Source organism: Balaenoptera borealis (genome assembly GCF_965194805.1).
Source record: "Balaenoptera borealis genome assembly, chromosome: 17".
Taxonomy (NCBI): Eukaryota; Metazoa; Chordata; class Mammalia; order Artiodactyla; family Balaenopteridae; genus Balaenoptera; species Balaenoptera borealis.
Window position 1 is genome coordinate 65,872,194 of NC_138876.1, and position 22,579 is coordinate 65,894,772.

General features: G+C 43.6%; 2 protein-coding genes across 2 annotated transcripts in view; both read left to right on the forward strand.

Annotated features, from left to right (window-relative positions):
* Positions 1–1,372: 1,372 nt before the first annotated feature.
* Positions 1,373–4,652, forward strand: RPL7 (ribosomal protein L7). The gene is given in 8 exon segments (XM_082363608.1): positions 1,373–1,496; positions 1,499–1,529; positions 2,320–2,428; positions 2,706–2,872; positions 3,401–3,538; positions 3,631–3,740; positions 4,075–4,284; positions 4,588–4,652. Coding segments are annotated over 7 exon segments (873 nt in total). The 5' UTR covers positions 1,373–1,387; the 3' UTR covers position 4,284; positions 4,588–4,652.
* A 5,180-nt stretch (positions 4,653–9,832) lies between these two features.
* LOC309614779 (uncharacterized protein C8orf89) overlaps positions 9,833–22,579 on the forward strand; it is a 181,828-nt gene continuing 169,081 nt past the window's right edge. Inside the window, exon 1 of the mRNA XM_082363626.1 lies at positions 9,833–10,100. The gene's annotated coding sequence lies outside the window, so the exon portion shown is untranslated. The remainder of the gene's footprint in view (positions 10,101–22,579) is intronic.

Consider the following 22,579-nt stretch of genomic DNA (forward strand, 5'->3'; position numbering starts at 1 on the left):
CGGGGCCACTCCCGCCCGGGCTCGGCGCGGTGGCCCCGGGCTGTGCCCGCCGCGGCAGCCGCCCGGCTCGGCGCCTCCTGCCGGCTGCCGCCCGCCTGTCCCGGAGCGCCCGCCCCGCCGGCCGGTCCCGCTGCAGCGGCGGTGACAGCCGCGAGTTAGGCGGCGCGCGCTGCTCTCATGGCCAAGCCGCCGCCGCCACCCGAGTGTCCCCGGAGCCGGCGCGGCGGCTCCCTCTCACTCCGGGGGAGGGGCGCGCAGCGGAGACGGCACGGGCCGGCCGGCCGCCGCGGGAGTTGTCAACTTGACCCAAGTTGCGAGAGGGTGGAAGAGTGGGGTGCGGGGCAGCGGGAACGCCAGGAAGGGGCGACTCGCTCGGTGCAGGAGAGCGCTCCCCAACGTCTTGCAGCTGCCTCCGCGGTATCGTGTCCCCCTGCCCTGCACTCCCCGCGGCTGTCACTCGGGCACCGGGCTCCGAAGCGCAGCGCTGCTTGCAAGTCGGAGCGCTCCCAGCCGCTTCTGAGAGGGCTCCACACTCCGCGCTATATAACCCGCGACCGGGAAGAGCCGGCGGCGGCATCGGCCCTCCCTCGGCTCGGCCCTCCCCGCCCCCGGGCGCACCCCGCCCCCGGCCCAGCCCCCCGCCCGCCGAACCGCGTCGGGGCAGCCCCTCTCACATGGCCGTGGCCGCAGCCTCCAGCCCTCCTCGCACCTCCCTTCGCGGTTCACGCCCCCTGCCGTGGGGTGTCCCGGCCTCCGCCTGCCAGACCGGCCGGTCGGCAGTGCCCCAGCCATCTTCCTTTGGCCGTCCGTTCTTCGCTTGTCCCCGTCTCGTCACTTTCGTTAGCCAGGGGGCTGTGGGTGGCCCCGCCTGCGATCAGGCGCTGCGGAAGACAGCCCTGCAGGCTGGAGGAACGAAGAGAAGGACCTCGGCAGCGCGGCAACGGGCGTGCCGGTCTGCTACTGGGGTTGGCAAAGAGCCGAGAAGGCGGTCAAAAGCCGGCAGCAACTTCGAATCGTAGCTAGCCCTTTGGAACGTAGGCCCAAAGGCTCTCATTTTCCCCGGCTGGAATCACCACCGCCGTGGTTCCCTACCGACCCGGTCAAGCGTTGCCCTCCTGCCAGGCGGGCCGTGAAAGTGCTGCATGCCGGGATTTGTAGTTCGCGCCCCGGCCGCGCGTCCTTGGCATATATTACTGGGTAGAATTCGAGCCGTATCCTGTCAACGCAGTCCAGGGATTAGGACCCCGAGTAGTCAAGGTATCGGCACTCTTTCTCTCATCATATTGATTAAAGAGTCTAACCAATGCATTAATTTTTCCCATACAGATTTTACTTGAAACTTGATCGTAAGAGGCCGAATCAGGCAGTTCTTAATTCTGCGTCTGCAATGCGAGTTCTCAGTTCTGAGTTCTTTTCTGGCTTATCCTGGGACACCTATGAGTCGTGGGGCTTCACGCTCGCCCTCTTTAAGTGGAGAGCGCGCATGCGCCAACTTCCTCTTTCCCGGCTGGAACCATGGAGGGCGCTGAGTAAGTTTCTCCTCGTCCTCTCGAGAATCCTTCTCCATCCCCGAAACTAGAGGCTTTTGTCTCACTCTCTCTCGTTCTGTCTGTAACCTGTCTCTTTGTCGACTTACCTGTGTGTTTGTGACGTTGTGTGACACTCCTGGTGGTCTTAGGCTAAAATGGGCTTCAGGAGGCCTTGGGGCGGAGGTTTTGGAGTTACCGGGAACGAGGTGTGAGAGCTGAATATGCGCGGAACCGACAGGTTGTCCAGTCCCTCGTCTTTTCAGGGAGGCTCAGAATCTCTGAATGGGGTTCTTTTTCCTTAGCTGGCGTTTGTTCGAAGCATCCCTGCTGTCAGGTCTCTGCTTACAGCATATGGAGCTTGAGGCTTGAACCAGGGTTGTTTTTGGGGGTTTGTTTGGGGCTTTTTTTTTTTTTTCTCCTTGAGACTCTTAAGTTGTCTTAGACTCACACTCACTAATAGTCTAGGGATCAGTGTCTTGCGGCAGCCTTTTACTCTGCACGGTTTGCTCTCGGCATTTTTGTTGTCGTGGGACCCCGGGAGTGATCGTAGATTAAATGTGAATTTGTTATTTTTGTGACTCGTTTAAAGCAAGTGGTCCGTGTTAAAGGTAAAGATAACGGGCACAGGAATTTCCTAAAATCTGCATCTTACACCATAGCATGCTACAGCAGTTAAAGGTACGTTTGAAGTCAGTGGCGATAGTAGTGTTACGAGAGAGCGCTCAGTACAGAATGGGAGTGCTGCAGTGCTGTGAGCTTTCTGAATTAACCGTCTGTCTGCTAATGTTAGAGAGAAGAAAAAGAAGGTTCCTGCTGTGCCAGAAACCCTTAAGAAAAAGCGAAAGAATTTCGCAGAGCTTAAGATCAAGCGCCTGAGAAAGAAATTTGCCCAGAAAATGGTAAGTAAACTTTTTTGAGGCACCCAGTTAAGAAAAGGCCCTATGATTGAAAATAAGGTGGATGTTTTTAACAAGGCTTGTTTACTTCAGCTGCTTGTAGCAGTGAGCGTGGTTAACTTAGAACCACCTTTGTAAATGAAGTTATTTCTCTCTTGCAATGTTAACGCATATTGTGGTGAGAAAGCTTCAAGGGAAGGGTTTTTTTTGGAAAGAACTGATAATTGCTAATTGTGTTTGGGAGCTAAAAGGCAGATGAATAACTGATGTTGGTTTTCAGCTTCGAAAGGCAAGGAGGAAGCTTATCTATGAAAAAGCCAAGCACTATCACAAGGAATACCGGCAGATGTACAGAACGGAGATTCGCATGGCTAGGATGGCAAGAAAAGCTGGCAACTTCTACGTACCCGCGGAACCCAAATTGGCATTTGTCATCAGGATCAGAGGGTAAGTTCAGTTTTTACTGCGTTCTGGTTTTAAAGGGAAAGCTGCACAATCCCAGCCAAATTTCACAGTACTTGTGGGGACCTTGGTGGTAAAACATTGGAATGAAAATATTTGGGAGGCGAGGAGAGTATTTTAGTGATTGTAAGCCCTGTGCCCAAAGCATCTATTCATTCTCGAATTGAGCACTTGAGTTCAGTGTCCTGGAGATTCACTTCAAAAGCAGTTAAATTGGAGCCTCATAAGTGCTCTGACAAAGATATATGCAAAACTAGAAGTAATAAGAGTGTTGGGGAAAGTTTTAAGTGTGAAAGGTATGTGTCAAAAGACAGTTTACTTGCAGGAGAGGCAAATTGGCAGAGGTAATAGAATACAGCTAACTAAAGGGAAGAGTGGTGTTTGTAACATGAGAGGATTCTTATTTAGGTGTGACACGTGTTGCCCAAAATTGTAATAGTTAGTTTCTCGTCTTTTACTAGTAAAAATTCTGATAAAAGCTAAATGAATTTTTTTGTATTTTTTTCATTGCAGTATCAATGGTGTGAGCCCAAAGGTTCGAAAGGTGTTGCAGCTTCTTCGCCTCCGTCAGATTTTCAATGGCACCTTTGTGAAGCTCAACAAGGCTTCAATTAACATGCTGAGAATTGTGGAACCATACATTGCATGGGGGTAGGTGTCTTTGATTTCTGTTCGGTAAGCTGGCAGGTGTTTTGACAGTGATAGTCTTATTTGGTCATTTATATCTGTATTTTCATATTTAGGTACCCAAACCTAAAGTCAGTAAATGAATTGATCTACAAGCGTGGTTATGGCAAAATCAACAAGAAGCGAATTGCCCTGACGGATAACGTGTTGATTGCTCGATGTCTTGGTAGGTTCTGCCTATTCGGGGAAAAGTTATTATATTATTAATTATAAAAGTTATTGTATCAGATAAAATGATATTTTTTGGCATTTTGTTGCCTGATTTTTCTCACTATTATGAATCTTTCTTTATTCCCTACAATATTTATGAAAAATGGAAGGTATGATTTCATTGGCTTGAGCTGTATCTTTGTAAATAAGGTCATGTATTTCCTTCTTTGTTACTTTATTCTTGATTTACTTCTAATTCTTTATGTCACAGCCTATCTTAATGCCTTAAAAATTTAATAGTCTCAAAATAAACAGTTTTAGTAACCTTAAATCATCTTGAACATGTTCAGGCAAATACGGTATTATCTGCATGGAGGATCTGATTCATGAGATCTATACTGTTGGAAAACGTTTCAAAGAAGCAAACAACTTCCTGTGGCCCTTCAAGTTGTCTTCTCCACGAGGTGGAATGAAGAAAAAGACTACCCATTTTGTAGAAGGTGGAGATGCTGGTAACAGGGAAGACCAGATCAACAGACTTATTAGAAGGATGAACTAAGGTGAGCAACTACATCCTGAAAGAAGTTTACTTAATACTGGAGTAAAAATGACTTAGATGCTGAAAAGGGTTTGGTTTGAGTTCTAAGCAGTATTTAGTGGGGGGGGCGGGAAATCAACCATCATATATGATCGCAGTTGGTTTGGTTTCTCCTTTTGAGGACATTTATGGAGGGAAGAAAAAGCCTTTTTTTTTTCTTCCTACTTAATAATGGAAACTGAATTGGTAGTTCTTATGACTTCCTGGTTTATGTTAATTCTTAGTTATTAAGATGTTTAATGGGTTTTTTTCCCCTTCCTTTCAGGTATCTACCATGATTATTTTTGTAATTTGGTCAGTTAATAAACAGTGACTGCTTTCAAATTGAAATGTATTGTTGTCTTGGTGACTTTTTGTTATCTTTCTTCTGCCGTCCCCTAACTATTGTGGCAAATCTTGGTGTGACACAATTAAGTCAGATCAACAGCCTGTTGCGTGTAAAACTTAGGGTCCAGTTTGTATCTTGTGAAAAACATTCCTGGGGTTTATTGAAGATTTTCCTGTACGAAGTCCTCATTTTTCACTTTTGAGTTGGCCAAAATGGGTCTATTCTAAGAAAGCCCATTTCACAGGCCTTTGTGCATGAGTAAAGGTTCAGTTTACAAATAAAAATCCGTTGCTGAAATTCCATTTTCTCAGGCTTTGGCTTGCCTATAAAGTAGTGAGTAAATGTGTCATTTTCTTTTTGCATTTCACTTTTATGTTTTTGCTTTGCATCTTCTACCCATACTTACGTGAATTCCTAATAATTTCACTACATATTGTGTATATCGAGAAGGAAGAAATGAAATGTGCCCATGGATGCAGTTTATTTGGAGCACCTAAAGAACTCATGAGAATACTAGTGAGCAAAAACTTGAATTTATAAATAACATTCCCTATATATTTTTATGTATCATCTCACCTAGGCTAGCAAACCTGAAAGTTTTAAGTGTAGTGCAACGGGAAGTACATATAATAAAAGTAAAAAGGTTTATGATTCTCACTGACTGTGCCAAAGGTATGATGCCGTATGAAATAGATGCCCTATGCTTTTGATTCTGTTGCACCAGAATCATCACTTTTTTAGTATTTGAAAGTTGCTAGACAAATACATTTAAATTCTTGGGTGTTGGAAGCTATTTGGATTAGTGAGTTTAGGGTCAGTGAATCCTGGAGGGAAATCAAGGTTATTAGTTTCTAAAACCAATGTTACCTGTATACATGTGTATCTAGTGTTTTGCAAGAAATTTAATATCTTGGTAAACAGTTGGATCAATGTATAACAAAATCATTAATCTCTTGGTGGAGCCTAAAAGTCTTTAAGTTTTGAAATTACCTGTTTTGTTTTACTGCTTTAGTAGGTAACTACACAGTATAGCCCACGCGTCTTTGCACATCCAGTATTCTGAACGGTAGGAGTGGCTCAGAAGAAAACGTCTAATTACTGTAATAAAGTTGTTCAGGTGGCATATTGCTAACTACCTAGGCGTGTAGGATTTGGAATAGTAATAGAAATAGCATTCTATATATGGGATGGTGGTATTTAATAACGCTTTTTTCAAAAAAATTAACTTTTTAAGAGCAGTTTTAGGTTCACAGCAAAGCAGAGTGGAAAGTACAGGGTTCCAGTATACCCTCCTGCCCCTCCCTAAACAGCCAGCCTCCCCCACTCTCAACGTTGAGTGGCACATTTGTTGTAGTCCATGGATGTTGACACATCATTACCCAAAATAGCAAAGTTCTTGAAGCTGGTGAGGGGGATAGGAAGATCTGTAGGTATATGGAGGGGAAAGAAACAGTGTTGGGGCTGTACATGTCCTCTGCAGACACATTTGTTTGCAGTCCTGGAAATTCACTGTCCACATAGTTTCCGAATGCGGCTAGAGGACCAGAGGATAGGGAAATGTATGAGAGAGTTTGGAAGTGGGGAGGACATCTGGCAATATGGTAGAGAACTAAAGCAATGGGGATAAACATTAAAAAAACATGCTGTCAGGTGACAGCTGTCAGATTGCTAGGGAGTAAATTGGGATAATCATTTGTCTTCACAGGATTGATCGTAAGGATTAAAACTGAGCATGAGAATATTTTGTGAACTATTAGAACCTGTTGAAATGCACCTTAATATCTTATTTTACTTAAAAAACTCCCCTGAAAGTGGTGTCACTTTCTACAAGAGATCATCCACATCCACTAGAAGGCTAACCAACCTCTGATGAAAGTCTGGGCCACCAGGTTCTACTTACACAAAGATTCACTTCACATAAGTACATTGCCTTTTTATACCCTTCAAAGTTCTAGCTTTATTAGGTCTTCCCCTAGCTACCCTAGTTTAGTTGTCTGTTCCCGGTGTTTCCTGGTCTTGCTTATCTTCGAAGGTTCCTTTGTGGTAAACTGGATTAAGAATGCTGGCTCTGGAGCCAAACTGCATGAATTCATATCCAGCTTCCACTTAATAGTTTGAGCCATTAAATTACTTCATCTCTGGTTCCTTACCAGCAAAATGGGGGAAATAGTAGTACCTAATTTCATAGGATTTTAGTGAAGATTAAATATGTCAGGTCATGGAAAATGCTTAGGGCAGTGCCTGGCCCACAGTGCTAAGTAAATGCTGTCTGTTGTGTAACTTGAGCACGTAGCAGGGGTGTACAAAGGAAAATAGCCTCTGCATTCATGTGTTAATGGGCAAGATAGACTTAACACAAATATCATAAGTGCTACACAAGGATGTCTAGGATGTGACAGATTGTTGAAGTGTCATTGGGGACCACCTGCAGGGGAAGATTGACAACTTTCTGTTCCTGCTGTTTTCCTTTACAGATTTGGTATCATACTAGCCAAAACATACATGTGCCTCATTCAAGTGCTCCCTTCTCTTCAGCAGTTAACTTTTTAAGGTGGGCTTTTTTTCATCCTACCCAGTACCTGACATAACATACAGTAGGCACTGAGTATTTGTTTTCTATCACTGCTGTCACAAATTACCACAAACTTAAGTGACTTAAAACACAAATTTATTGTCTTAACAGCTTTGAAGTTCAGAAGTTCAAAATCAGTTTCACTGCGCTAAACCAAGGTGTCAGCAGGCCTTCCTGCCTTCCGAAGCCTCTAGGGGAGAATCCGTTTCCTTGCTGTTTCCAGTTTCTAGAAGCTGCTTACAATTCTTGGCTTGTGGCCCCTTCTCCATCTTCAAAGTGTAATCTCTGTTTCCATCCTTCCATCATCTCTGGCTCTGATCCTCCTGCCTCCCTCTTTTGTGGACTTTTGTGATTATGTTGGGCCACGCAGATAATCCAGGATAATGCCCCACCTCAAATTCCTTAATACTGAATATAAGTACATCTGCAAAGTCTACATAAGGTAGTATATTCACAGGTTCTAGAAATTAGGGCAGGGAGATATTTGAGAGGGCCATTCTTTGATCTTTTTTAAAAATTTATTTATTTTATATATTTTTGGCTGTGTTGGGTCTTCGTTTCTGTGCGAGGGCTTTCTCCAGTTGCGGCAAGCGGGGGCCACTCTTCATTGCGGTGTGCGGGCCTCTCCTGTTGCGGAGCACAGGCTCCAGACGTGCAGGCTCAGTAGTTGTGGCTCACGGGCCCAGTTGCTCCGCGGCATGTGGGATCTTCCCAGACCAGGGCTTGAACCCGTGTCCCCTGCATTGGCAGGCAGATTCTCAACCACTGCGCCACCAGGGAAGCCCCCCCATTCTTTGATCTTTAATTTATGGCTCCCAGCTGTATTTTTTCCTGTTCCTCAAAAATGACAAGCTTCTAATGTAGGGTCTTGGCACTTGAAATCTTGTGTCTGGAGCACTCAGCCCTGAGGAGGTCTGTGTACTTGGCTTTTTCATTCTGGAAAAAGATCTCTGACACCTCTTCATGTAACCTTTTTTTTTTTTTTTTTTTTTTATAGCATCTTTTACTATCAAATAATTTTTCCATTTACTTGTTATCTGTTACTTTTCCCAGCCACTCAAGATTTGAGTATGTATCAGGTTTGAGTCTTAGCCTTCTCTATTCCAGCAGTTAGAACAATGCCTGGTGCATTGCAGGTCCTTTGCTTTTTTGATTGAGTGAATCAAGCCTTTTATGGGCAATAGCCATTTAAAATTTTGCATCTCCAGTGTTAGCACATTTTAGTCCTTGGGTGTTTGGGTGGGGAATGGTGAGAGGAGGAGTGGAAGCTTATGGAGATTAGATAGATATTGTTTTACTCAGGAGGACTCGGGAAAATGAGTTTTATCGTGTAGGGGTAATAGTATGTGAAAATATGTTAGAGGAATATAGGAGATGGTTCCTGCCTGGAAGTTTCACAGAGGAGGTTGAATTTGGGCACCTGGAGGTAGAACAGCATGAGCCAAGGCAGAGAGTTGGGTAAGAGTGTCAGTGGGCGGTGTGATAGCCAAGAGGAGGGGATAGCAAACTCAAAACAGACCGATTTAATAATAAGCATTTGATCATGTATTGAGGGCTAGTGTACACTTACTCCACCTTATCCTGGGTGGGTGGTTCTCCACTGTGAGTGCAACTCCAGAACTGAATTCTTAATTGGTTTGGGGATGGGCCCAGGCTTTTTCCCTTTAAAGTCTCCATGTGATTTTTAATGTGCAGCCTATTCTAATAGGGAAGTATACCACTATCCCCATTTTTTAGACGAGGGGCTAACTTTCCCGACTTCCAGGATCACACAACTAAGTGGTTAGGTTCCAGGTCTAATTTGAGTTGGTTTTCTTAACCAGAGGAGCTAGGGAAAGGTTAGTATCAAGCTTAATGAAAACAAAAGTGGTGTGCTGAGAGCAGTTTCAGGAGTTCTGTGGGGTCCGAAACCATCTTACCAGGGCTAAGCTTGCAGCCCTAGTGGAGGGGTCAAGAAACGAAGACAGGGTTTGGAACAACTTGGCAAGAGTATACATAGGCTAAGCCACTACTGTCCGAGTCAGGCCGCTAGGCTTCCCAGCTAGGGAGGAGACGTGCGCCGAGCCTTTCACCAAAGAACCTCGACAGTGGAGGCGTAGAACGCGGAATCCGGGAGCGCACGATGAGGGAACTCGGGAAGGTCACTTGCCGAAGATTGCTCTAGTCAGGTACTGCTGGTCCACTCTCATCAGTACTCTGGAGAGCCTGGTTAGTTTGAATCTTAAAAATGCAACCCAGAGAACCGAACCTCACCAACCTTGTCCAACTGCCCACTACCCACCCTGTCTACAGTGGGTGGTGTCACGACTGAGGCTCGTTTCCGCAGCCTCCTGCCACCCCAGCCCCTGCAGCCGTGACTCCGACTGCGGCGGCCCCCTACAGTAGTTGTCCAGTGAGTCCTAGCGGTCTCCCCGCCGCCCAGGTACCATCCTGGCGCGGCAACCTGACTTGCCGCCCAGAGTCCTGCGGGACGGCGCCCGGTGACCGCCCGGAAGGCATCCCGGAAGCTCCGGGCGCCTAGCAACGGGCACGCATCGGACGGGCGGGGCGGCGGCCGTAGCAGCCTCTCGCCGGGCGGGGCGGGGCGGGGCGGGGCGGGGCTGAGCGGGGGACGCGCCGCGCTCCCGAGCGTCGTCTGGCTGCCGGCCGCCGAGCATGATCGTCTCGAGAGCGGCGCCCGAGCGAGCGCGCGGCCGCCCGCCCCGCCCCGCCGCCGCAGTCAGCCCCGCGGCTCTGCAGGTCTGGGCCGGGGGTTCGGCTCAGCGCCGGGCCGCCACTGGCTCCCGCGCTGCCCGCTGCCCCCGCCCCAGACCTGGGCGCCGCCGCCGCGGGCCAGGCCGGAGAAGCCCCTCCCCTCCACGGCGGAGCTGCGGGGACAGTGAGTGCGACCGGTCCGGGGGAACCCCGGCCAGGGGCGTGCCGGGGTTGGAGGGGACGGGGGACGGGGGGCGGCCGGGTCAGGCCTGAAAGGGAGGTGGGTCCCTTAGGTCAGCTGGCTCGGCCCCCTCGCAAGAAGGGCATCTATTCTAGTGACGCACACGGGTCGCCCCAAGGATCCTCGTGATGCTCTTGGAGGGGGGCTGGCGGGGAGGCCGGGGCTGAGGACTTGACGGAGGCTGCGGGCGGCTCGGGTGCAGGAGTATATAGACTTAAGAGGTGAAAGCCCTCTTTAGTTTCTAGTCCTTTCTTTACTTTCTAACACTTCTTACAGTTAATTTAGTATTTATTCTCTTGTCATTTGTTTTTGGTCATCAGTGGAATCATATATGGATTCTTTTGAGAAATTGCCTTTTTCACTTAAGACGTGGAGAATACATTCCACAGCAGTTTACTTAGGTCTTCATTGAATATTTCATAGATGTGTCACATAGATGTATGATTATATGGTATAGATGTATCATAATTTATGTAACCATTTCTCCTGAAGATCGGTTCCAATTTTTCCTTATTACAAACAATGCAACAATGAACATTCTTACACATGGGAACAGTTCTATAAAGTGAATTCCTTGAAGCAGAATTGCTGGGTCAGATGTATGTACGTTAAAAAAAATTGGTGGGATCTTGCCTTCCAAAAAGTCTTTAGTGATTAACATGTCCATCAACAGGCTGTGGTGAAAAAAAACCTGTGTTTATTATCGTCTAAAAAACAATCAGTATCTCCCACTAATTGAGTGTTTATTACATGCCCAGCACTGTGCTGAACACTTTGCATGCATTTTACTTTTATTTTTCTTTTATAAATTTATTTTATTTATTTATTTTTGGCTGTGTTGTGTCTTTGTTGCTGTGCACAGGTTTTCTCTGGTTGCCGCGAGCGGGGGCTACTCTTCGTTGCAGTGCGCGGGCCTCTCATGATGGTGGCTTCTCTTGTTGTGGAGCACAGGCTCTGGGCGCGTGGGCTTCAGTAGTTGTGGCTTGCGGGCTCGGTAGTTGTGGCTCGCAGGCTCTATAGCGCAGGCTCAGTAGTTGTGGCGCACGGGCTTAGTTGCTCTGCGGCATGTGGGATCTTCCCGGACCAGGGCTCGAACCTGTGTTCCCTGCATTGGCAGGTGGATTCTTAACCATTGCACCACCAGGGAAGCCCCTGCATGCATTTTATTTATTTATTTTTTTATTTATTTTAACTTCAAAAGTAGCATTTTTTATTTTTGTGGTAATTTTCAAAGCCACAAAATCCTGCAGGCATTTTAAAATTTAATCCTCACTAACCCTATGAGAGTCAGAGGCACTATTATTTTCTTCATGACCCCATGGTTATGCAGCTCTTGAAGTGCAGAGCCAAGATTAGAATCCTGGTTCATTTAATTGCAATGCTTATGTTCTTCGTGGGATCTGAATTCCTGGTCAGTAATTGACTGGGCATTGTGTTTCATTGGGTTGTTTGAGAATTAAATGAGATCGTGCGTTTGGTGTTACAGTATTATTAATATGTAGTTCCTTTCTCTACTAACTCCTGTAGAATTGGACATGGTCCGGTTCTTCCTACGATTCTGGTTCCTCTGGATCATTTGCCTTTCCATTCACTTTTCTGCCTTTTCTTTATCTTCCTGGCTTGCATATATCGTAAGGGAATCTGGTTTTCTTCTCCCTGGAAAATCTCCTTTGCCAACTTTATCCAATCTCTGGCCTTAATTCTCACCAGTAAATCGATAACTCTTAAAAGCTTCATCTCCAAAAAAAAAAAAAAAAAAAGCTTCATCTCCCAGCCAAACCTATAGTCTTCAATATTCCTATAGCTTAGATCCAGGTTATATATCTCCACCTGAATGTCCTAGACTAATTTTATCTAGAACTGAGCTGCTTGTTGCCCTCTGCCCCCAGACTCGCACTTTCTCTGAATTTAATTCATGGTTCCATAATTCTTTTGGTCACCCTAGTTCACAGCCTCAGTCATCTTTGACTCTTTTTTTTCTTTCCTGAACCTCCAATATTCAATCAATTGTCAGTGTTGTCAAATTCTCTCTACTACTCTAATTTAAGCACTATGAACTATTATATGTAGTCTCTTAACCTGGCTCCAGTCTCTGCCATCTTAATCTTCCTAAAGCATGGCTGTGAATATGCCACACGTCTGTTCGAAAACCGTCATGCCTTCTCATTGCTAAAAAAGAAAGTACAAGCCACTTTGGCCGGCGTTCAAATGTGTCTGTGATCCTGCCCCAGTGCTGAACCCCTCCTCCACTCTCCAGGGCAACTTTCACATCTTTACCTTTTCCAGCAGGGCTTCTACCCACATTTCCATCTAAATGTCATTTTCTAGTTTCTTCCAAGTCTTTTTTGAACCCCCTTGTGAAAGGTATATCTCCCTCCTTTGAACTCCTCAGATGTGAGATACTGTATATCTGTCTATCTAGATCCCCTAAGGCTGTAATGTGACACTTTGCCTTATACTATAGTTGTGTGAGTGGCTACGGTTTTTCCTTTTGGACTGGAAAATCTGTGAAGGCAGAATCTCTAGTTCACCTTTGTATTTGTCATGCACATGGCACATAGACTTGCAGATAGTATATGCTTAGTGAATATATTTGAGTAAGCGAGCTAATATATTCACCCTTGGGAATAAAAAATTGCATGTATTAGGGTATTGATAGCTATAACGACAAACAGTCCCCAACATTTTAGTGATTTAGGATACAGAACTTCAGTTCTTGCTCGCATAACAGTTCCAAGGCAGGTGTTCCTGGTCAGCAGGCAGCTTTCTTCCCATTGGTAGTAGGACCCAGGCTCTGCCATTCATTAGCTTCACTGTCGGCTAACTGCGGCCAGCAGGATGGGACGGAGGAAGTATGGAGAAAGCGGGCCTGGGGGAATCCCCTGGCGGTCCAGTGGTTAGCGTCCTGACTCTCACTGTTGTAGGGCCTGGGTTCAGTCCCTGGTCGGGGAACTAAAATCCCACAAAAAAAGAAAAAAAAAGCAGACCTGCTTCTGAAGTTTCTTGCAGAAAGTGTCACACGTTGCATTCACTCCCATTCCAACCACAAGGAGGTAACCACTTTCTAGGAACAACTGTATTCTCCGGAGGAACAAGAATTTTGGGCATCCAGTCTTCTCTGCCACAGTCCATTTCTATTTATCAAAACCCGTGGGACTTGGCTTGAACAACCCTTGCTCATAAACAACAGCAAAACTCTCCTTCTTCCCCAGTCTGGTTAGGTCAGCAAAGGCCCTGTTGTCCCACAAAATCTAAACACAGATTTATGATCAATATGTATCATAGTGAAGTGTAATTGTTTGGTTACTTTGTTCCCCCAGTAGACTGTACGCTTTTGCATCATAATCATTTTTGTATTTCACCTCCTAGCACAATGACTGGCATTGCAAATATATAAATAACTAGCTTTCTCAATGAATCTACAACTTGCCTTTCTTTATGTTCAACTTGATGATTATTTTGGCTTAATCAAAGCTAAAAATAAAGATAATCTTACCATCTGCTCTTTGATGTTGGGCTATTTTCAGCCTTTTTGCCTTTCTAGTATAAAAAATGTAGGATTTGACATCCTTGAAGGTAAATATCTGGATGTATCATTGATTGTTCCTTTAGGATAAACTCCTGGAAGTGGAATTGCTGGGTCAAAAGTATATAAAATTATAGGACATATGTATTGCTAGATTGCTCTCCGGAACTATACTAATACTTCCACTGAAACCTTATGAGAGTACCTGTTTCCTTGAACCCCATCTTACACTGTCTAGTAGTAGAGAAAAAAATTTTTGCTATTTTCAGGGCAAAAGTTGTAGCTCATTATATTATTTTGCTTTTTTTTGAGTATTAGTGAGGGCAAACTTTTATTGACCATTTTTTTTCTGTAATGAGTTATCTGTTCTTTAATAAACACACTATCTTGGGGTCCACTTTCCTATTGATTTTTAAGTATCTTTACATACAAGAGAAATTAAATTCTTCAGTTCTTTATGTCATCGTTTGAAAAGTTATTCTGGGAACTTCTGGTCAGTGTGGCAGAGGAAGCCGACATGGAAGAAACTCCATGCTGCTTCCATATATTTCAAATGCAGGGTAAGGTGTATTAAGATAATTTATGGCCATGTGGCCGAGCTAGGAACCAAGAGGAGGAGACCCCCAGGTGGCAGAAATGAAGGAATGCTCACACAGGAAGGCAGCACTGAGCATCTGCTGAGAGCTGGGAGTCACAAAGGAGTACTGTTCCAGTTACCATGGATGCATCACAAACTTCTCCAAAACTTAGTGGCGCAAAACAACACTTTACTGTGCTCATGGATTCTGTGGGATGGTGCAGGAATTTGGACAGTGAATGGCAGGGACGGCTTGGCTCTGCTTCACCACGTCTGGGGCCTCAGATGGAAGATTTGAAGGCTCAGGGCTGGAATCACCTGCAGGCTCACTCACTCCTATGTCTGGTGGCTGATCCCGGCTGTGGACCGAGACCTCAGCTGTGGATGTCAGATGGAACCTTTCTACGGTGGCCTCTTCCTATCACTTAGCTTCCTCACAAAATGGTGGCCGGGTTTCAAAGGTGAGTGTCCTGAGAGAGCTAGCTAGTGGAAATCGTATCATATTTTATGACCTAGCCTTGAACATCACAGTGTCAATTCTGCTGCATTTTATTTTATTTGTTTATTTATTTATTTATAAATTTATTTATTTATTTATTTTTGGCTGTTGGGTCTTTGTTGCTGCATGCGGGCTTTCTCTAGTTGCAGTGAGCGGGGAGTTACTCTTCATTGTGGTGCACGGGCTTCTCATTGCGGTGGCTTCTCTTGTTGCGGAGCACGGGCTCTAGGCACGCGAGCTTCAGTAGTTGTGGCATGTGGGCTCAGTAGTTGTGGCTTGCAGGCTCTAGAGTGCCGGCTCAGTAGTTGTGGCACACGGGCTTAGTTGCTCCTCGGCATGTGGGATCTTCCCGGAGCAGGGCTCGAACCTGCCTCCCCTGCATTGGCAGGCAGATTCTTAACCACTGCGCCACCAGGGAAGTCCCTGCATTTTATTGACTAAGGAAGTTAGTTTCAGAGAAAGGAACACAGATGTCACCTCTTGATGGAGGAGTGTCAACGTCACATTGAAGGAAGAACTTGCAGAGATGATATGTATTAGTGCATCCTTCTTTGGAAAATACAAGCTGCCACAAGTACCTTGACACAGAGATGATAACTAGAGAAATACCCCTCATTGGCCTGGGGAGGCTGTAAGGAAGCTTGCCATCCACTTGAACTATGGTAGGAAAGAGTAAGCTGCTAGACATTAGAGCATCATACCCTGCACCAGCTCAAGTCTGAGGTCTGAATTCACATTACTATGTGACTCAGGGACCACAGTCTAAGAAATTGGCATATTAACTGGCCTGATAACCTCTGAAACCCAGGGCCAGGCAGAGACCAATGGGAAGCATACAGAGAGATGTATAGCACAGTTTCCACAGCTCAGGGAACACTGGACTCCTGTAGATAGCAATCTCTCTAAAGATGAGCTCACAAACAAAGATTACAAATCATATAAGGAAATGGAACCACAAAGAAGGAGACTTGGTGAATGCAGAAAATGGGAAAACTAAAAATAATAGACAACTTGGAAAGAAATTTTATAGTATTCAAGGAGAGGAAGGAATGGAAACCGTAAGGCAAGAATGGGACAGTATGAGTAAGAACAGGAGAGATCTAGGGCTGCATATTTACCCTGACAGGGGAAGAAGAAGCACTGAGTCAACCAGTACCTCCTGGACCCCAGGTATTAGTTGACTCTTGTCCTATAACAATAATAGTCATGATGATTATGATAATAATAGCAGCTGTCGTTTGTTTCTATGTATAAAAATACCTTACTGTGGTCTGAACTGAAGATTCTTGTTTGAGAATTAGAGCAGTGTACTGGGCATTTAACTAGGTGCTTTTCTTAAATTCCCTTTAAACTTCACAGTAACTCTGTAAGGCAGAGATTATTATTCCCTAGGTAGGGAGACTGAGGCACAGAAAGGTTAACAAGAAAATAAGTGGGTTTTTGCCATCCAGGATTGGGTGACAGGCATGGGGAAGGAATATAGGGCTTTGGGGTGTATAGGTGGGTGTGGATATATTGTAGAAGCTATTGCTTCTTTATTTCTTCTTTTTTTTTTTATTAGTTTATTTATATTTGGCTGCTTTGGGTCTTCGTTGCTGCGCGCGGGCTTTCTCTAGTTTTGGCGAGCGGGGGCTACTCTTCGTTGTGATGCACGGGCTTCTCATTGCAGTGGCTTCTCTTGTTGCGGAGCACGGGCTCTAGGCGCGCAGGCTTCAGTAGTTGTGGCAAGCGGGCTCAGTAGTTGTGGCTCATGGGCTCTAGAGCGCAGGCTCAGTAGTTGTGGCGCATGGGCTTAGTTGCTCCACGACATGTGGGATCTTCCCAGACCAGGGCTCGAACCCGTGTCCCCTGCATTGGCAGGCGGATTCTTAACCACTGCACCACCAGGGAAGTCCCTATTTCTTCATTTCTTAAATCACAGGTAGTGTGTTCTTAACTTAGGGAATGCTTAAGTAACTCTTCCGGTGAGTTGAATATTTAAACACAAATGGGCTAATTAACTGCTTATGAATTTTGGGAAATGGGAAATACTTGTGTCCAGATAAGAACTTTGCATACAGTTTTAGCAGTTACTTTCCCTAGTATTTTGCATGCTTCTTATTTTTAATTTTGCTAGAGCTTAATCTTAATACTTTTTAAATTGCTTTCCCTTGTCCATCTCTCCTCCCTCCTAAAAAAACAAAAAGAGCGAGAATTTGATGAAATTAATAGTTATATTTTTTGTTCCTTGTTATATACACATTAGAGGTAAAGCATTTAACCCTCCCAAACCTCAGTTGTTTAATTCAAAAATTAGAAGATTAGGTCTCTTACTGGTCTGTAAATCAGTAATTTCTGTTGAACCAGTCCTTAATTTTCAAGTAAGAATTGCAATTCAGACAGCAGTAAGATATTCTTTTTATACAGATGTATAGACCTGACTGAAAACCTATGCTTACCCTACTAAATTTCCAATGACTTTCACTTATCTCCTTCCTCATCTTTAGATTTTGGCTTGTGGATGTGGGAGTATGGACAATTCTAATTCCAGGAATTCTTCCATAAGAATGAATTTTTACTGCAATGACCGAGGCTGTTTTTATTTTTTTATCTATCTGTTTGTTTATTTACTTAGGCTGCACTCTTCGGCTTGTGGGATCTTCCCCAGCCAGGAATTCAACCCGGGCCCTCAGGCAGTGAGAGCCCGGAGTCCTAACCACTGGACTGCCAGGGAATTCCCAACCGAGGCTGTTTTTAAAAATAGAGGTTTTAAATAGTTGTTTTTCATTTCACTGAACAATTTTATTCTCCATCACTAAGAAATTAAAGATTTTCTTGATACTATAGGTTCTTAATGAAAGTTCCTGTATTAACCTCAGCTACTTTTCATTAACATGCTAGTGTTACTTCAGTGTGTTCAGTCTCTTTTAACAGGTACCTCTTACCTTCTTAGTACTTTCAAAAATAAAGATAGATCTAACCAGATTTCTGTTGAAGCCACCTTTTATTACATTTAAAACATTTTGGTTAAGGATTCTGCTTTTAAAAGCAGTATGCTTAAGGGACTTCCCTGGCAGTCCAGTGGTTAAGACTCTGAGCTTCCAAAGCAGGGGGCACGGGTTCGATCCCTGATCCGGGAACTAAGGTCCTGCGTGTTGTGTGGAGTGGCCAATCAATCAATAAATAAAATATAATACATTCTTAATTTTTTAAAAAAGCAGTATGTTTAAAATGCTGAGTAGTGCTGATCTTAAAAGAATAATCCAGTAAAAGCTAAAGCTTTCTGATGCCTACTCCGTTCCAGGTGCTGTATTAAGTGGTTGTATCATGTGATCCTTAATGAGCTGGATTGTTGATGTTGCATCATTGAAAGAGGCAGTAGTACATGCGGGCAGATCTAGAGGAACACTTAGTAGACCATTCTTTAAATCTACTTACATATATATATAGATTTTTAAAAATAAATTTATTTATTTATTTTTGGCTGTGTTGGGTCTTCGTTTCTGTGCTAGGGCTTTCTCTAGTTGCGGCGAGCGGGGGCCACTCTTCATCGCGGTGCGCGGGCCTCTCACTGTCGCGGCCTCTCCCGTTGCGGAGCACAGGCTCCAGACGCGCAGGCTCAGTAGTTGTGGCTCACGGGCCCAGTTGCTACGCGGCATGTGGGATCTTCCCAGACCAGGGCTCGAACCCATGTCCCCTGCATTGGCAGGCAGATTCTCAACCACTGCGCCACCAGGGAAGGCCCTACTTACATATATTAAGTCCTCGGAAAGGTCTGATGGATGGATGAATTTATCATGTGACAGGGTCCCTGGAAGAGTCTGTGGCCCACATTAATGGAGGGGGATGTTGTGGCTTTGCCACTATTTACCATCAATATAGATTCTACTGTATGGATTATTCAAATTTTTCTATTGGGCTTGGAAAAATTCTCTATTATAACAGAGACTATGGTTACAATGTGGGTTATTGTAGTAGTATTTGACCTGTAGTTAACTGATAAGTTTTCATCTTGATTTTAAATTTTAGGAGAGCAACGACTTACTGTCTGTTTTTAAAGAGTTGTGACATAACGACCCAAAATCTGTCATACTCTGATACCTTTTGCTCAAATTCTGCTGGACCATTGTTAAATAGGTCCTGTATTATGTTATCAGACATGGAGGGAGGGAAAGACATGTTCACATGTTTAAATAGATATTTTGCCTTAGCCAGTGTGGCAGGACTGCTAAAGTTTTCTCACAGCGCCTGTTCCCTCGTCTTTCTAGTAAAAGGACCCCTGATTTTTCAGCTGGGTACATGATGCCCAGAATGGAAGATATTTTATCACTTCCTTTTACAGCTCGCTGTGGCCACGTGACTACGTTCTGACCAATGGGATGTAAGCAGAATTGTGTGTATGACTTCCGAGAAGTGACTTTAAAGAGAGGGAGAATGCCTCCCTCTCTTCCCTTCCTTCTCTCTGTAAGCTGGAGCTCAGTTTGGTATTTTTTTAACCGTGGAGAGTGCCCAGCGTATCCAAAGGTAGAAGGTGGTGGATGATAAAATCCAGTGTCCCAGCCCCTGAGCTGTGACAGTTAGCAACTCACAGCTGACCTTCTTTCATCTCTACTCTCACCACCACCCTCGCCCTCTCACACCTGTTGTATTGAAGCAAATCGCAAACATTTTATCATTTTATCCATAAATATTTCAGTACGTCTCTCTAAAGATAAGAATTCTTTTACAAACGCAAACCACTATTTTCAAAACAAAACCCACTATTACACCTTAAAACATTAATTGTAATCCCTTAATGTTACCAAAGATCCAGTCAGTGCTCAGATTTCCATGATGGTCTCATAAAGTATCTTCTTTTTTTTTTTTAACAGTTTATCCAAATGAAGTCCATACATTGCAACTGTTTGCTATGTCTTGTCTCTGTTAATCTATATATTATCCCTCCCATCTCTCTGTTTATTTATAACAATTTATTGGTTGAAAGAACAAGATTATTTGTCACAAGTCGAAACTGCACAATCTGTTAGTTGCTGATTGCATCCCTGTGATGCCATTTAATATGTTCCTTTGTGCTCTATATTTTTTTCTAAATTGATAGTTAGATCTAAAGTCTTGGTCAGCATCATGTTTGTTTGTTTTGGCAAGAGCTGCCTTTGATAAACATTGCTGTATCTGTCCGGAAATATATATATATACACACACACACACACACATACATATATACATGTATATATATATATAGAGAGAGAGAGAGAGGGATTTCAAGGAACTGGCTTATGGGATTATGGGGGCAGGCTGGCTGGAAACTCTCAGGCAGGAATTAATATTGCAGTTTTGAGGTAGAATTTCCTTCCTCAGGGAAAACTCAGTTTTGTTTTAAAGCCTTTCAGCTGGTTAGACAAAGTCCACCTAGATTTTTGAGGGTAATCTCCTTTACTTAAAATCAACTGGCTGTAGGTGTTCCCCACATCTACAAAATACCTTCACAGCAACACCTAGATTAGTGTTTAATTCAATAGCTGGGTTCTAGAGCCTAACCAAGTTGGCACATAAAATTAACCATCACAGTTGCCAAGATCCGTTAATTAATTAAGATTTGCAAGACTATAACACTGTAATACTATCATTTCTTCATTTAGTAGCTGGGATACTCTGTGAAGAGAAACTTCCCTATCATCATTCATGTGGATAAATGCTTGATTCTTTGCTTATATGACCCAGGTTTCAAATCAAGTTGATTCTTTAGTACCCTCTGAAGATGATGAGTGAGGTGTTGTTTTTTTAAAGTATCATTATAAATATTTAATATATTTGTGTACCTTCCAAGTATATTTCATATAACATATACATATTTAATATATTTCAATTCATTACAGTTAATATCTTATTAATATTTATACTCTTAGCTTTGGTTAGTTGGATTCTCTTCAAGTTGGTGACTACCGTGATTGTAGTCATCTTAGATTCCTAGATTTCTGGAGTGAAAAGATGTACTAGGTTCATCTTGTACATTTCCTGTCACAGACCTGGAATTAAGTATTTCTTCAAGGGGCCCTAGCTGTTTTTAGTTTTTGGGTTTTTTTTTTAAGTCAGGAATGGGCCCACAATCTAGTTATTAGGTTCAGTGGACAGAGCTAAGAAACACCATTTTTTTTCCTTTTAAGATAAAAGTCTTATACTGATACTTCCAATTCATATTTAGGACTTTGGGGTTTTTAACTTATCATATTGATGTTAGATCTGTATCTTTTTGTTCCACATGATAATACTTGTTCCCATCAGCACTGATATGAATGTTCATTTATTCAAACAGCCATCTTGAACTCTGAAGGTAGATACTGTATGTTCAGGGTGGTGGAGCCGTAAGATAAAAGGAGCCTGGGTCCCTGATACCTTGGCACCATCCCTGTGGGGGGAGAGGGGGGTCTGTCTAAGCTTTTATTTAAGGGAAAATTTCTTGTTTAAGCCACTTGTTTTGGATTTTCTGTCATTTGAAGCTAAATAATACAGGAGCTATAGAGGGGTGGGATAGGGAGGGTGGGAGGGAGACGCAAGAGGGGGGGGATATGGGGATATATGTATATGTATAGTTGACTCACTTTGTTATACAGCAGAAACTAACACAACATTGTAAAGCAATTCTACTCCAATAAAGATGTTAAAAAAAACAAAAACAAGAATAAAAAACAAAAAAAAAAAATAAAATTGTGGTGATGGTTGTACACATCTGTGAATATACTAAAAACCATTGAATTGTACACTTTAAATGGATGAATTGTATGGTATGTGATTTATATCTCAGTGAAGCTGTTAAGAAAAATAATAATAATACAGGAGCTACCATGGATTTCCAATTTTTAAAGGATTCATGTATAGTAAATGCATTTAACACTAAAATATTATTGAACTTAGCCTTCTCATTGATAAAGACCTCTAAGAATCTTTCCTTCACATTGCTATGAATATCAATAGTCATTATTGTACTGTAGAATTGTGAAGGTCCCAATTATAGCTATATTATCCTTTCTTTTTTTTACTTTAGTAATTGGTTTGGTAGGAGTGAATACATTCTTATGTCTGCTTGTTTCTTGTTTTTTTTTTTTTTTTGGGCTGTGCCACGTGGCTTGCAGGATCTTAGTTCCCCAACCAGGGATTGAACTCAGGTCCTGGCAGTGAAAGGGCTGCATCCTAACCACTGGACCGCCAGGGAATTCCCTATGTCTGCTTGTTTAAGTAGCGTTTTTTTTCTTAATTGTCTCCAACACATATTTTATATTGGCTGTGATGTGTTATGTGTTAAATTGTGCCCCTCTGCCTCCGCCCCCCAAATTCATATGTTGAAGCCCTAACCCCAGCCTTGGAATGTAACCTTATTTGGAGATAGGGTCTTTACAGAGGTAATCAAATTAATATGAGGTCATTAGTGTGGGCCCTAATATAATATGACCAGTGTCCTTATAAATAGGGGAAATTTGGGCACAGAAATATGTACAGAGGGAAGACAGTGTGAAGACACAGGGGGAAGGGAGTCATCTGCAAACGAAGGAGAGAGGCCTGGAACAGATCCTTCACTCACAGCCCTTAGAAGCAACCAACCCTGTCGATGCCTTGATTTTGAACTTCTAGCCTCCAGAAACATAAGACAATAAATTTCTGGTTTTTTAAGCCACCCAGTCTGTGATACTTTTTTATTGTAGCCCTAACAAAGTAATATATATTTATTGTTTTCTTGGTTCTGTTTCCTTATTCTGTCTGCTATTGTTTAATGATGACATTTTATTTTTTATCTTGGATTTTAAAAAGCAGATGTTCTTGATTCTTACTCTTCCATCTCCCCCAGG